Here is a 13,138-nt window from a genome sequence, read left to right on the forward strand (position 1 = left end):
AGAGTGTAAGAAAGTAAATTCTAGATTGATATGGGTAAAACTGAAAGTTGATGGAGAGAGATGGGTGATTATTGGTGCATATGCACCTGGGCATGAGAAGAAAGATCATGAGAGGCAAGTGTTTTGGGAGCAGCTGAATGAGTGTGTTAGTGGTTTTGATGCACAAGACTGGGTTAGTGTGATGGGTGATTTGAATGCAAAGGTGAGTAATGTGGCAGTTGAGGGAATAATTGGTATAGATGGAGTGTTCAGTGCTGTAAATGGAAATGGTGAAGAGCTTGTAGATTTATGTGCTGAAAAAGGACTGGTGATTGGGAATACCTGGTTTAAAAAGCGAGATATACATAAGTATACGTATGTAAGTAGGAGAGATGGCCAGAGAGCGTTATTGGATTACGTGTTAATTGATAGACGCACGAAAGAGAGACTTTTGGATGTTAATGTGCTGAGAGGTGCAACTGGAGGGATGTCTGATCATTATCTTGTGGAAGCAAAGGTGAAGATTTGTGGGGGTTTTCAGAAAAGAAGAGAGAATGTTGGGGTGAAGAGAGTGGTGAGAGTAAGTGAGCTTGGGAAGGAGACTTGTGTGAGGAAGTACCAGGAGAGACTAAGTACAGAATGGAAAAAGGTGAGAACAAAGGAGGTAAGGGGAGTGGAGGAGGAATGGGATGTATTTAGGGAAGCAGTGATGGCTTGCGCAAAAGATGCTTGTGGCATGAGAAGCGTGGGAGGTGGGTTGATTAGAAAAGGTAGTGAGTGGTGGAATGAAGAAGTAAGATTATTAGTGAAAGAGAAGAGAGAGGCATTTGAACGATTTTTGCAGGGAAAAAATGCAAATGAGTGGGAGAGGTATAAAAGAAAGAGGCAGGAGGTCAAGAGAAAGGTGCAAGAGGTGAAAAAGAGGGCAAATGAGAGTTGGGGTGAGAGAGTATCATTAAATTTCAGGGAGAATAAAAAGATGTTTTGGAAGGAGGTAAATAAAGTGCGTAAGACAAGGGAGCAAATGGGAACTTCAGTGAAGGGGGCTAATGGGGAGATGATAACAAGTAGTGGTGATGTGAGAAGGAGATGGAGTGAGTATTTTGAAGGTTTGTTGAATGTGTTTGATGATAGAGTGGCAGATGTGGGGTGTCTTGGTCGAGGTGGTGTGCAAAGTGAGAGGGTTAGGGAAAATGATTTGGTAAATAGAGAAGAGGTAGTAAAAGCTTTACGGAAGATGAAAGCCGGCAAAGCAGCAGGTTTGGATGGCATTGCAGTGGAATTTATTAAAAAAGGGGGTGACTGTATTGTTGACTGATTGGTAAGGTTATTTAATGTATGTATGATTCATGGTGAGGTGCTTGAGGATTAGCGGAATGCTTGCATAGTGCCACTGTACAAAGGCAAAGGGGATAAGAGTGAGTGCTCAAATTACAGAGGTATAAGTTTGTTGAGTATTCCTGGTAAATTATATGGGAGGGTATTGATTGAGAGGGTGAAGCCATGTACAGAGCATCAGATTGGGGAAGAGCAGTGTGGTTTCAGAAGTGGTAGATGATGTGTGGATCATGTGTTTGCTTTGAAGAATGTATGCGAGAAATACTTAGAAAAACAAATGGATTTGTATGTAGCATTTATGGATCTGGAGAAGGCATATGATAAGAGTTGATAGAGATGCTCTGTGGAAGGTATTAAGAATATATGGTGTGGGAGGCAAGTTGTTAGAAGCAGTGAAAAGTTTTTATCGAGGATGTAAGGCATGTGTACGTGTAGGAAGAGAGGAAAGTGATTGGTTCTCAGTGAATGTAGGTTTGCGGCAGGGGTGTGTGATGTCTCCATGGTTGTTTAATTTGTTTATGGATGGGGTTGTTAGGGAGGTGAATGCAAGAGTTTTGGAAAGAGGGGCAAGTATGCAGTCTGTTGGGGATGAGAGAGCTTGGGAAGTGAGTCAGTTGTTCGCTGATGATACAGCGCTGGTGGCTGATTCATGTGAGAAACTGCAGAAGCTGATGACTGAGTTTGGTAAGGTGTGTGAAAGAAAAACCTTAAGAGTAAATGTGAATAAGAGCAAGGTTATTAGGTACAGTAGGGTTGTGGGTCAAGTCAATTGGGAGGTAAGTTTGAATGGAGAAAAACTGGAGGAAGTGAAGTGTTTTAGATATCTGGGAGTGGATTTGGCAGCGGATGGAACCATGGAAGTGGAAGTGAATCATAGGGTGGGGGAGGGACCGAAAATTCTGGGAGCCTTGAAGAATGTGTGGAAGTCGAGAATATTATCTCGGAAAGCAAAAATGGGTATGTTTGAAGGAATAGTGGTTCCAACAATGTTGTATGGTTGCGAGGCGTGGGCTATGGATAGAGTTGAGCGGAGGAGTGTGGATGTGCTGGAAATGAGATGTTTGAGGACAATATGTGGTGTGAGGTGGTTTGATCAATTAAGTAATGTAAGGGTAAGAGAGATGTGTGGTAATAAGAGTGTGGTTGAGAGAGCAGAAGAGGGTGTATTGAAATGGTTTGGTAACATGGAGAGAATGAGTGAGGAAATATTGACCAAGAGGATATATGTGTCGGAGGTGGAGGGAACGAGGAGACGTGGGAGACCAAATTGGAGGCGGAAAGATGGAATGAAAAAGATTTTGAGTGATCGGGGCCTGAACATGCAGGAGGGTGGAAGGCGTGCAAGGAATAGAGTGAATTGGAATGATGTGGTATACCGGGGTCGACGTGCTGTCAATGGATTGAACCAGGGCATGTGAAGCGTCTGGGGTAAACCATGGAAAGTTCTGTGGGGCCTGGATGTGGTAAGGGAGCTGTGGTTACGTTGCATTATTACATGACAGCTAGAGACTGAGTGTGAACGAATGGGGCCTTTGTTGTCTTTTCCTAGTGCTACCTCGCACACATGAGGGGGGAGGGGGTTGTTATTCCATGTGTGGCGAGGTGGCGATGGGAATGAATGAATATAGGCAGACTATGAATTATGTACATGTGTATAAATGTATATTCCTGTGTGTGTATATATATGTATACAGTAAGATGTATAGGTATGTATATTTGCGTGTGTGGACGTGTATGTATATACATGTATATGTGGGTGGGTTTGGCCATTCTTTCGTCTGTTTCCTTGCGCTACCTCGCTAATGCGGGAGACAGCGACAAAGCAAAATAAATAATAAAAAAAATTATTTTTTTGGTAAATTTGGTGATATGGAAAAAGATAAGTACTGGGTAGAAGAGTCAATGGATCCCTTAACAGAGTAAAGATGTGTAAGTACGGGAGTGAAGATAGGATTAAGAGACAGCATAGTCCTCCCAACCCTGACCTATGCAGCCAAAACATGGACTTGAAATAAGTCACAGAGGTCAAGAATCCAGGCCGTGGAAGAAGCACGTGGTAAGACGAGATGTAATGAAGAAATAAATGAGCAGGTATATGAGAGATGTGGTATGGCAGGGAATACAAAGGGTATGCATTGTAGAGTGGGTGAAATGTAATACTTTAAGGTGATTTGTGAATGTGGAAAGATTGCAAGATGGTGAGTTTACAAGGAGAGTGTATAATGGTACAATTAAAGAGTTTGGTGCGAGATGAAGACCACCTGTGACATGGGGAAATAGAGTGAAAGAGTGCTAGAGGGAGATTGCATGGAATAGTGTATATAAAGACAAGGATAGGTGGAAACTGTTTTGTCATGGCAGCTTCCTCGATGAGACTTCTTGGATGGAACGAGCATCAGAGATATAGATGGATAGATAGGACCAGGGGGTAAGAAATCCTTCCCTTGTATTTCAGTTTCCAAAAGATGAAACAGACGGAGGAGCCAACTGAGCAGCCTTTATCCCAAAAGACTCAGTCTGGGATGTCCAAATATGTATGAATGTAAACAAGATAAGAACAAAGTAAAGAAAGATTACCTGTTTGAGGAAAGGAACTTGGATATCCTGACTTTGAGTGAAACAAAGTTCAATTGCAAGGGGAAGAATGGTTTTGGAATGTCTCCCAGTAAAGTCATGTTGGTATGAGGACAAGAACTTAGGAAGGTGTAGCACTACTACTGAAGCAGGAATTGCATGATTTTGTGAAGGAGTGTACGGAAGTGAACTCCAGACTGATGTTGATAAAAATAAAATTAAATTACAGAGTTGGGTTATTATTAGTCTTTATGCACCTGGGCACAAGAAAGATGATGAAGAGAGGCGAGTGTTTTGGTAGCTGCTGAGTGAGCGAGTGAATGTATTAGTGATGGGTTTAAAGGTGAAAGTGAGTACTATAATGTGGCACTTGAGGGTATAATTAGGGGCATGAATTATTCAGTAAGGTGAACAGAACAGGTGAATAGCTTGTGAAGTTGTGTGCTGAAATAGGACTTGTGACTGGAAAAGAGGGGCATATATGAGGACACATAGATAAGAAAGAATGATGGTACACGGCATTACTAGATTACATCTTAACTGATAGATGAGCCAAAGAGAGACACTTTGCTGTAAATGTGCTGCAAGAAGCACCTGGTGGGATGTTTGATCATTACATGGTGGAAGCAAGGGTAAAGGTTTGAACAGATTCTTTGGAAAAGAGGAAATCATAGGAGTGAGAAAAGGGTTGTGAAAGTAATGGAGTTTGGAAAGGAGACTTGCATTAAGAAATACCCAGAAAGATTGACTGTAAAAGGGCAGAAATGTGAAAGTAAATGAAGTTAAAAGAATGGGTGAGAAATGGGAGACACTTAACTCATTACATATGAAATTAGTGACTGAATTTGAATGAATGAGACCACTGTGTGTTTGATCAAGACACTGCCTCACTAAATTGAGAAAGACAATCATCACATGAAAAATATACCAGAAATAGACATTTTTTTTGCTATATCCTGGAAAAGACAACTAGGGCATGCTTTAGCTGTTCAATTTTCCTTGAAAATGTATCTGAGATCTATCTTTGTGGTGGTGTGCACCATCATATCAAGTTCTATCCTCAAGTAGTATACTGTTTCTTTTTAGATACTACTACCCAGCTGGGTAAGTACTACTCCTGGACTGCTTTGTAAATTGAACAAAATTGGCTGGTTACCAATAGAATTGATGTAGTCCAAAGATATCATTTCATTTAATAACTTCATATGAGAACTAAGTTATGAACTCGGAAAATGATTAAATGAAATAAAGGCATACTCTTATTTTAAAAATACACTAATTTGGGAGTTCTTAGGGTTCAGTCAAACTTTTTTCTCTGCTTGTTTTCTTTATTTCTTGTGCCAGATTCTGTTTAAATACTCTGAGCAAATAAAACAAATTTTCAGTCATCACTTTCAGTCAGATCCTGTGTTAATAAACCATTAAGGGTGACTGCAATTTAAAAGTCAGGCTATCATAACAGCACTTTTATGTCTGGGAATGATACTTGAAGCAATATGGGCTCTGAAAAATGTGCTACTGAAATGTTGGAGGATGGAGTGTCAAGTTACATGTGACTGCTGACTATAACAAGTATGAGGAAATTAATATGGATTCCTGAGAAAGTTGCATCATAGGTGCGTTGCATGAAATTAGGTCCCTGCAGAAGTGCAGAGACTGAAACATGGCAGTTTATAATGATTCAGTATAAACAGGACAGTTACATCTTTCTGAAAACAGAAAAGAGCCTATTTCTTGCTCCATGGGGACAGCTAATTTAGATACTCATGTTTTTATTTTATGCTATTGTTCTTTCTTAGTTGCACACACAAAAATTTGCCTTATTGTTTCCACCATCTCTTGGAGAACAATGAAAAGTACCTGGAGACATATAATCATCTCAAATTCCAATGAAAAACAATTATGAACAACAGTAATATCTTTTTTCACTTGTATCATACAGTCTTCAAACAATCCTGCAATTATACTAACGCCTAAGTAAATACCTTGAACAAAAATCAAAATTTGGTTCAAAGATGCATTGACTGCTGCCATTTCCTGATATGTTAAAGTTATCAAGATTTTTCATTATAATATTTTATGATTACGGTTAAGTAAAATACTCATCCTCCTAAAACACGCCTTTCAAGTATATTCATGAGACAGGATGTCTTCTCAGTCCAAATATTGTGCATCCTGATCAGACTAACCACCAAAAGCTTTCAGCACACTAAGCTGTTAGTAGTACTGCATGATTCTTTCTGCAGTACATAGGAAGCTTATTATAATTGTCATAACTTCATAATTCAAGGAAATATGAGGTCAACAGGTCACCATTGCTAAACTTGCTAAGTATGTGGAAGAATCATTTATTTTCCAAGTCATAAATCCTTCTAGAAGCAACCTATGAAGATTTTAAATTAGCTTTCAATGCCACTCTATGTCATGGAAGCATTCCTTTTTCTTGTACCAAATTATCACTTACTTGGAGTTGGGATACATATATATGACAAAAAAGTAAACAAAGAACAAAAACCACTTAAATTTCTGTTAAAAAAAAATCCATGCATCTCAGCATACTTTTTAAAGCAAAATGACACAATTGCATACTTTAGGCACCGTCAGACTTGATATGAAAAGTGGAAAATAATTTGCACTTCAAAAATAGTTGTGCAACAAACATCAAGTTCAAAGAGACAACATTACTCTTATAACTTAAACAGTTGGAAAAATTGAGATACAAACAGTGATTATTACAATGATCCATGCAGAGATTGCTAAAACCGACAGTATAAAACATGCATACTTTGATGAATATAATCTTTTTAACACCATTATCTCTTGATATATACAAACTTCTGGTATTTTCTTTTGAACTGGCAACAGGAATCCAGTGTATATTTTTGAGATTTATCATTACCACACTGTTATGTTAGATTTTTAATCTACTGGACTTAAAAGATTATACTACAGAACATCATCATATCTAATTATAATGTGCTCCAGGTACATATTTTTAATTAACAGAATGTATGAGACCAGCTTAAGAATTATGCATTACACAAATTATGTATATGTTGTCACAGTCAGAGATGCCAAAGCCTTACTAACTATTGGCCATCACCAAAATATTCCTATCAGCCCTCTAATCCATAACAAAAATCAACAATTAGAGGTCGCAGTATTTTCCTTATATTTATGCAAATGTAGCCATCATTGGGTCATCAATGAGCTTGCAATGCACAGACCACAAGTCCTGAAAATATGAATAATACATTATTCATCAGCATCTGAAATACATTATAGAAAAAAATAATGAAATTCATATATATGCTCTAATTCTAATTAATCAAACCTGTGGATATTTTGAAGGAAGTTTGCCTTTGACTTTTTACCAATCCAAAAAGGATGAGAAAAATATTCTCTCCTAATAAGCTATATGTCATGACTCTTTAAATGGCATATTTACTAGTTATATTCAGCCTATTTCTTGTTCACATTCTACTTTTTTCACAAAAACTGCAGACATTTAATACACCACAAAAACCTCTCAAGGTAAATGTTTTAATACGACATAGTCATCACAGGATATACTGGAGGTCCTTGATATATGCAGGTTTGGCATAAATGATTTCACTATGTAATGATCTATTCCTATCAACAATTTATTAAGTTAGGGAAAATTTCAGTCTTATATGACTATCCAGTACAGGTGAAATGTGCAACACCTAGCTCTGACTAGCTGCTGCTCAGTCATTATGCATGGTGTATTGATTTCATTATGTGATAACCCTAATATGGCCAACAACTGTATTGCTCATTGGATGTAGTATCACCCACCACTACCACCTCATCTCTCTAAGCCTAAGTACAGTAAAACCTGTTATCCATAATTTGAGATGACAAAATGTTTACAACAACATATGTTTTTCAATTTTGATTGACACCCCTCAATTATATGAAAACAATCAAAAAATTAAAAAAGTTCAGTAAAAATACTTCAGATTGCATGTGCACCGAGCTGTAGCAATTTGTGTACTCACCACCTACTGTTTTGTGGCTCTGGTGATTGTTTACTGTCTCCCTTGTGCTTTCTGGCACAGTGTTGTGTGCTGGTCTTGCACATTTGTGTAATTTTTGCACCCTGGACTGTTAAGGAAAATGGCCCCTTACAAGCATTGTCAGCAATTGCATGACAGCTCCCTGAAGCCATCTGCATTTTGCAAGAAGCACAAGAGGAATGTTTTAAGCCTTAAAAAAATGGAGTTATGCAAACAGCTCTCTAAGAGTGAGTCCAAGGTGGCACTTATGAAGTACTTCAACATCAGCATGACAACTATTGACGACATCACCACGCAGCAGAAGAAGATTGAGGCACTTGGTATAGTTCATCTGCATACATATATTATTTCCCCATTGTGCAATATTTACAAATTGGTACAGTATTTTGAAATATTACAATTTCTGAACTATTTGATATTAAAAAAATTGAATAACCAGAAACTTTATCTGAAATGGCTGATTCCCTCAAGTATTTCAGATAACAGGTTTTTCTTTTATCTACTTTTGCTGGTATATGCTCATGTCATATTGTAATATGTTCTCTTTGTCTTCTTTTTCTCCAAAACAGAAATGTCTTATTTAATCAGATGACTGGTGCCTGAATGTCAGGAAAGGTGCAGAGATGAGTTACAGATTTATACAGATTAGCCTAAGAGGTGTAGAAATGAGTTACAGATTAGTACAAATTACCCTAAGACACACAACCTTAACTTTTATATCTAATTAGCCTTTTTATGTAAGATTTTGATTTATATGCATTTCTTTTTCATTTTCTTTTTGTGGGGGAAAGCAAGTTTTTCAAATTAAAAGGACCCATCCCATGTATTTGTAAACTATGTAATAAAAGTTACAAAAAAACGTTAATTGATCTATATCACACTATGGCTGAAGTCTTATATGAAAACAAACTAAAAAAAATAATTTTGAAACTCTAATCATGATTATATTTCTTGTTGGGTGTTTCTCCAGAATTTTTCCTAGAAGAAAACTGCATATGAATATCTAAAACCAATGAAAAATACACCCAGTATACCTATTAATAACATCAGAAATACAGTACAGTACTACACTTTTGCACTGAAAGATCTAGATATACTGGCAGCTTACAAACAATATTACATAAATATTTGGAAAAACTTAAACCACAACATGAGCATTTATAAAATGAAAGCATAGTCTCAAAAGAAATGTAAAATACCAAAAAATGCTGTTACCCATTTACAAAACTTATTTTGGCAAATAGACATTATCATCTATTAAGTGAACTAGCATATACAGCACTTTAGTTAATGATCAAAGATTTATTTGTAAAGGTCACTTTCATTAACACTATGCTGAATAGGAATACAGTACATAAGAATTTAAAGCCTACATGTTTGCTCCTTGATGACTGAAATTTATCACAACTAACTTTATATGACCTGTTTCATAACAGCCTCATCTACAAGTGGTGTGGGAAATTTTAATGCATTCTAGTAAATTGAGATTTTTATTATACTATAAGACTAAATATCATCATACGCAATCCATACACAGTGCAAATCCTGATTTTTCTTCATCTTCCCCAACTGTCTTACCTCATGTAATTTTCAAGTCCAAGATGCAGGTTACTCTTTTACCTGTGTTACACTAATTTCAAAAAATTTTCTGGCAAATTTATGTTTAAGCATTGCTCTACACAAATAATATATCACAAAAGCTAATTATGCAAATATCTAAGTACTGTATTTATTTTTTAAAAGGGTTATACATTATTTGCTAAGTTTTGATTGCAAATAACAGTTTATCAGACATTTAAAAGTAACATGAACAAATACCACATGAAGGACCAACTACGCTTCTACTACTTGCAACTGCATACCATTTAACCTGGGGTGGATAAATGTATAAAGCATCCCATAACATTCATATATTGTAATATGATGAAGTGAAAAATATTTTTCACACAAACCATGCTACATTGATTTATATATATTCAATCTACACATAAAATGAGTTGTAGGATGAAACTTATCTTTTCATATAGCCTTTGAATCTCACACAAAACACTGTACACAACCATTTTCCTGATATTTCTCAAATCACTGCTCACAACCATTTTCTGATATCATTTCTGAAATTAACATAATCCTTGTCAGCTCATTCAGTAGCCTACCCTGTCTGATGTTTCCCTTCCGACCATTAGCCAGAGCATTAAAAATTTTCTTTAACATCTTCAGTCAAAAATTTCATTAGCCATACCATCTTAATAGGCTTTCATTCTTGGAAAAGTCTTTTAATAACTTTTCACCTTCATTCTTTTTATCACACTTCATCACCATACCAGTTTCCAAATTATTACTTAGATTATTTACCTTTACTCTGCTCTTATTTACAAATCTGTGTTCTTAGGCAGACAAAAGTTTCACATCCATACAGTATTTTTCTCTTTCAAATATCTGTCTTTCTACTCTAAGCACACTCTGATCTATGAGTTTTGGATCTCTTTCTCACACAAATAACCTCAAAAGGATGCAATGGTCTATTGCCATTTGACTTCCTTTGTATACAACAAAAAGTTGGGGAGACTTTAGGCTAAATTGAATTTCACATGCAAAGTAAAACCTATTGGCTGGATATAGATGACAATCCAAATGAAGCAAAAGTCACTGAGACATGTCATCAACCTATCCATTATATGTCAAAGTGAAACATGGACTTTCAAGTTCATAAAAGTAATTCTTACTTTTTCATTTTATGCACATATTGCCAAGTGGAACCAACATATGACCTCCATACAAAAAAATTTCATTGCATCTGATCCTTAATCATTCAACTTGCATCTTCTAAAATATCCTTACCTGCAGTCCTAATAAATTCTCTCTACATCTACACATGTCGTCTGCATTGTTTAACAGCATTCAGTAGTGTCCCATGCCCACTTTATAGAGTCAGAACTTCCCTGTGTGCTTTCTTATCTTTATCATATGTCTTTTCTACAAACATAAATGTTGCATATGCCTTTTTCTCTCATAGTTTCTTTACTACTTGTCTACATGAAAAATCTGAGTTTAAACATCCCTTCCTAAATCCACTTGTTGCTTATCAACATGAATCTTATTAACATGATCACTATTCTCCATACACCTTTTCACATGTACTGTACAAGGAAAACATTCCTTTATAATTCTTCCATGTATTTTTATTTCCCTTTGGCTCTTCAACAAACACCCAAGCAAGCTTCCATAAACACTTTCCAGATCCATACCACAGTACCTACACCTCCAATCTTTACCATCTTGCTCAACACTCCACCTAAACTCCTAGATTATCTATTCTTCATGGGCTTTATATTCATCTTACTTCCTCCATTGTAATATTTTCCTCTCCCAGACGCCTATTTTTTCTCTCCTACTTATACTCTTTTTCACTGTCAACTCAGTTTTTTACAGTACTCTATCTATCTCTTGAACATATTCTTTGTTACTTGCATTCTCCTTGGTGTGCCTAATAAAGTTTCACTCCTTACACATAATTCTTTTATTTACATCCTTCCTGAATAGCATCTTTTTTTTTTTTAATTCTTTAATTATAATCTGAAATCCTCATTTGCCTTCCTTTTATTCATACATACCATCCATTTAACCCTTTTGCTAAGGGCTTTACTGAACATACTACACTGCCTTCCATTCCTCACTATTTTCTGGCATGTTTAGCTTCTAATTCCAAACTCTTTTTTTTTCCCTCCAACTTAATTCAGTATTCACTCCATTATGCTTTACCCCTCTTCCCATATGCAATGGTGTGTGCCTCCTTAGTAGCCTTCAATCATCCCCCTAGTTGACTTTGTTGTTGCATCTATAAAGGTATCCCTTGTTATAGCACAATTTATGCATCCATCTTTCACTGGTCCTGACTCTTGCTTATTGAAAATATATATATAATGGATTTGCAAGGTAGCTATCTGTTTGAGGGAGGAAAGTGGAACATATCTGTATTGTCTCATCACTATCAGCTTCGGTAGTGCATACTATTTACTGTGAGTGAATTAACTCTCTTGAAGTGTACAAGTCTGCCAGAACTTGATTAAAAATTGCCAGTCGTAGACAATTCACCATTTAGATTTTATCTTCAGAGAGACATCTTGACTTTCTCTTGAAATATATGTGTTTAGAGGAATGCTTCTTTGGTTCTGATTTTCAATCCAAATACTCTTAAGTTTTTCCCATTTCATCCATTATTAAACTTCCAATTAAAGTCTTACCACTCACCCTTACTTTTTATTTAATCTAAATTCAACTAAATCCAGAATTTACAGCTACAGTTACCTGATCATCTTGCTGAAGATGTATGATCTAATTCAATTTCACTTTTAAAGTAATACCTGTACCAGCAGGAGAGAAAGGCTTTTTCACTTGATATGTTTTGGGTTAAATTATTGATGCCAATACTTTGTAAAATGATCACAATTACTTCATAGCAGCTATTATTTCCACAGAACAATTAAGTAATGTAGTGCATACCTCATATGAATTTTCATCAATTTAGGATGGACCTTTACTTTACATCATTTAACAGGCCATTAAAAAAGACTGCTGAATAAATATTTTAGCCTAAAACTATACACATTATCTGAAATGATGTTCACCAAGAAAAAAAATTATAAAATATCTCCATATTAAAAGTTATTCAAGAAAATACCCAAAATGTAGCAAACTTACTTCACTGGTGTGAGAGGGTATTGACTTAATAAGGGAGGGCCCAGGTTGGTGGTATGGATGCTTTTCATATATGTATATGTACTATGACTTTGGCGACTGAGTGTAATGGGAAGACTAGAATATATATGTATATATGCTATTTTTTAGTCTTATACTTTGTAGCTTCTCCCATGTTAGGGAGGTAGCGCAAGGAAACAGACGAAAGAAAGGCCCAGCCCACCCACATACACATGTATATACATACATGCCCACACGCACACATATACATACCTGTACATTTAAACGTATACATACATATACATACACAGACATATACATATGTAAATATTCATACTTGCTGCCTTTATTCATTCCTGTTGCCACCCCACCACACATGAAAGAGCATCCCCTCCCTCCTCCCGCGCACGTGGAAGCACTAAGAAAAGACTAAAGGCCACATTCGGTAACAGTCAGTCTCCAGCTATCGTGTGTAATGCACTTAAACCACAGCTCCCTTTCCACATCCA

At 36.4% G+C, this 13,138-nt stretch overlaps 1 protein-coding gene across 2 annotated transcripts in view; it reads right to left on the reverse strand.

Moving 5' to 3' along the window:
- Positions 1–5,198: 5,198 nt before the first annotated feature.
- Positions 5,199–13,138, reverse strand: part of Oscillin (glucosamine-6-phosphate isomerase Oscillin) — a 122,367-nt gene continuing 114,427 nt past the window's right edge. For both annotated transcript variants that reach the window (XM_071694601.1, XM_071694610.1), the window contains one exon: positions 5,199–7,126. In XM_071694601.1, the coding sequence (XP_071550702.1) occupies positions 7,067–7,126 (60 nt within the window). In that variant the 3' untranslated portion in view covers positions 5,199–7,066. The remainder of the gene's footprint in view (positions 7,127–13,138) is intronic.

Source organism: Panulirus ornatus, chromosome 4 (assembly GCF_036320965.1).
Source record: "Panulirus ornatus isolate Po-2019 chromosome 4, ASM3632096v1, whole genome shotgun sequence".
In the NCBI taxonomy this organism is placed as follows: Eukaryota; Metazoa; Arthropoda; class Malacostraca; order Decapoda; family Palinuridae; genus Panulirus; species Panulirus ornatus.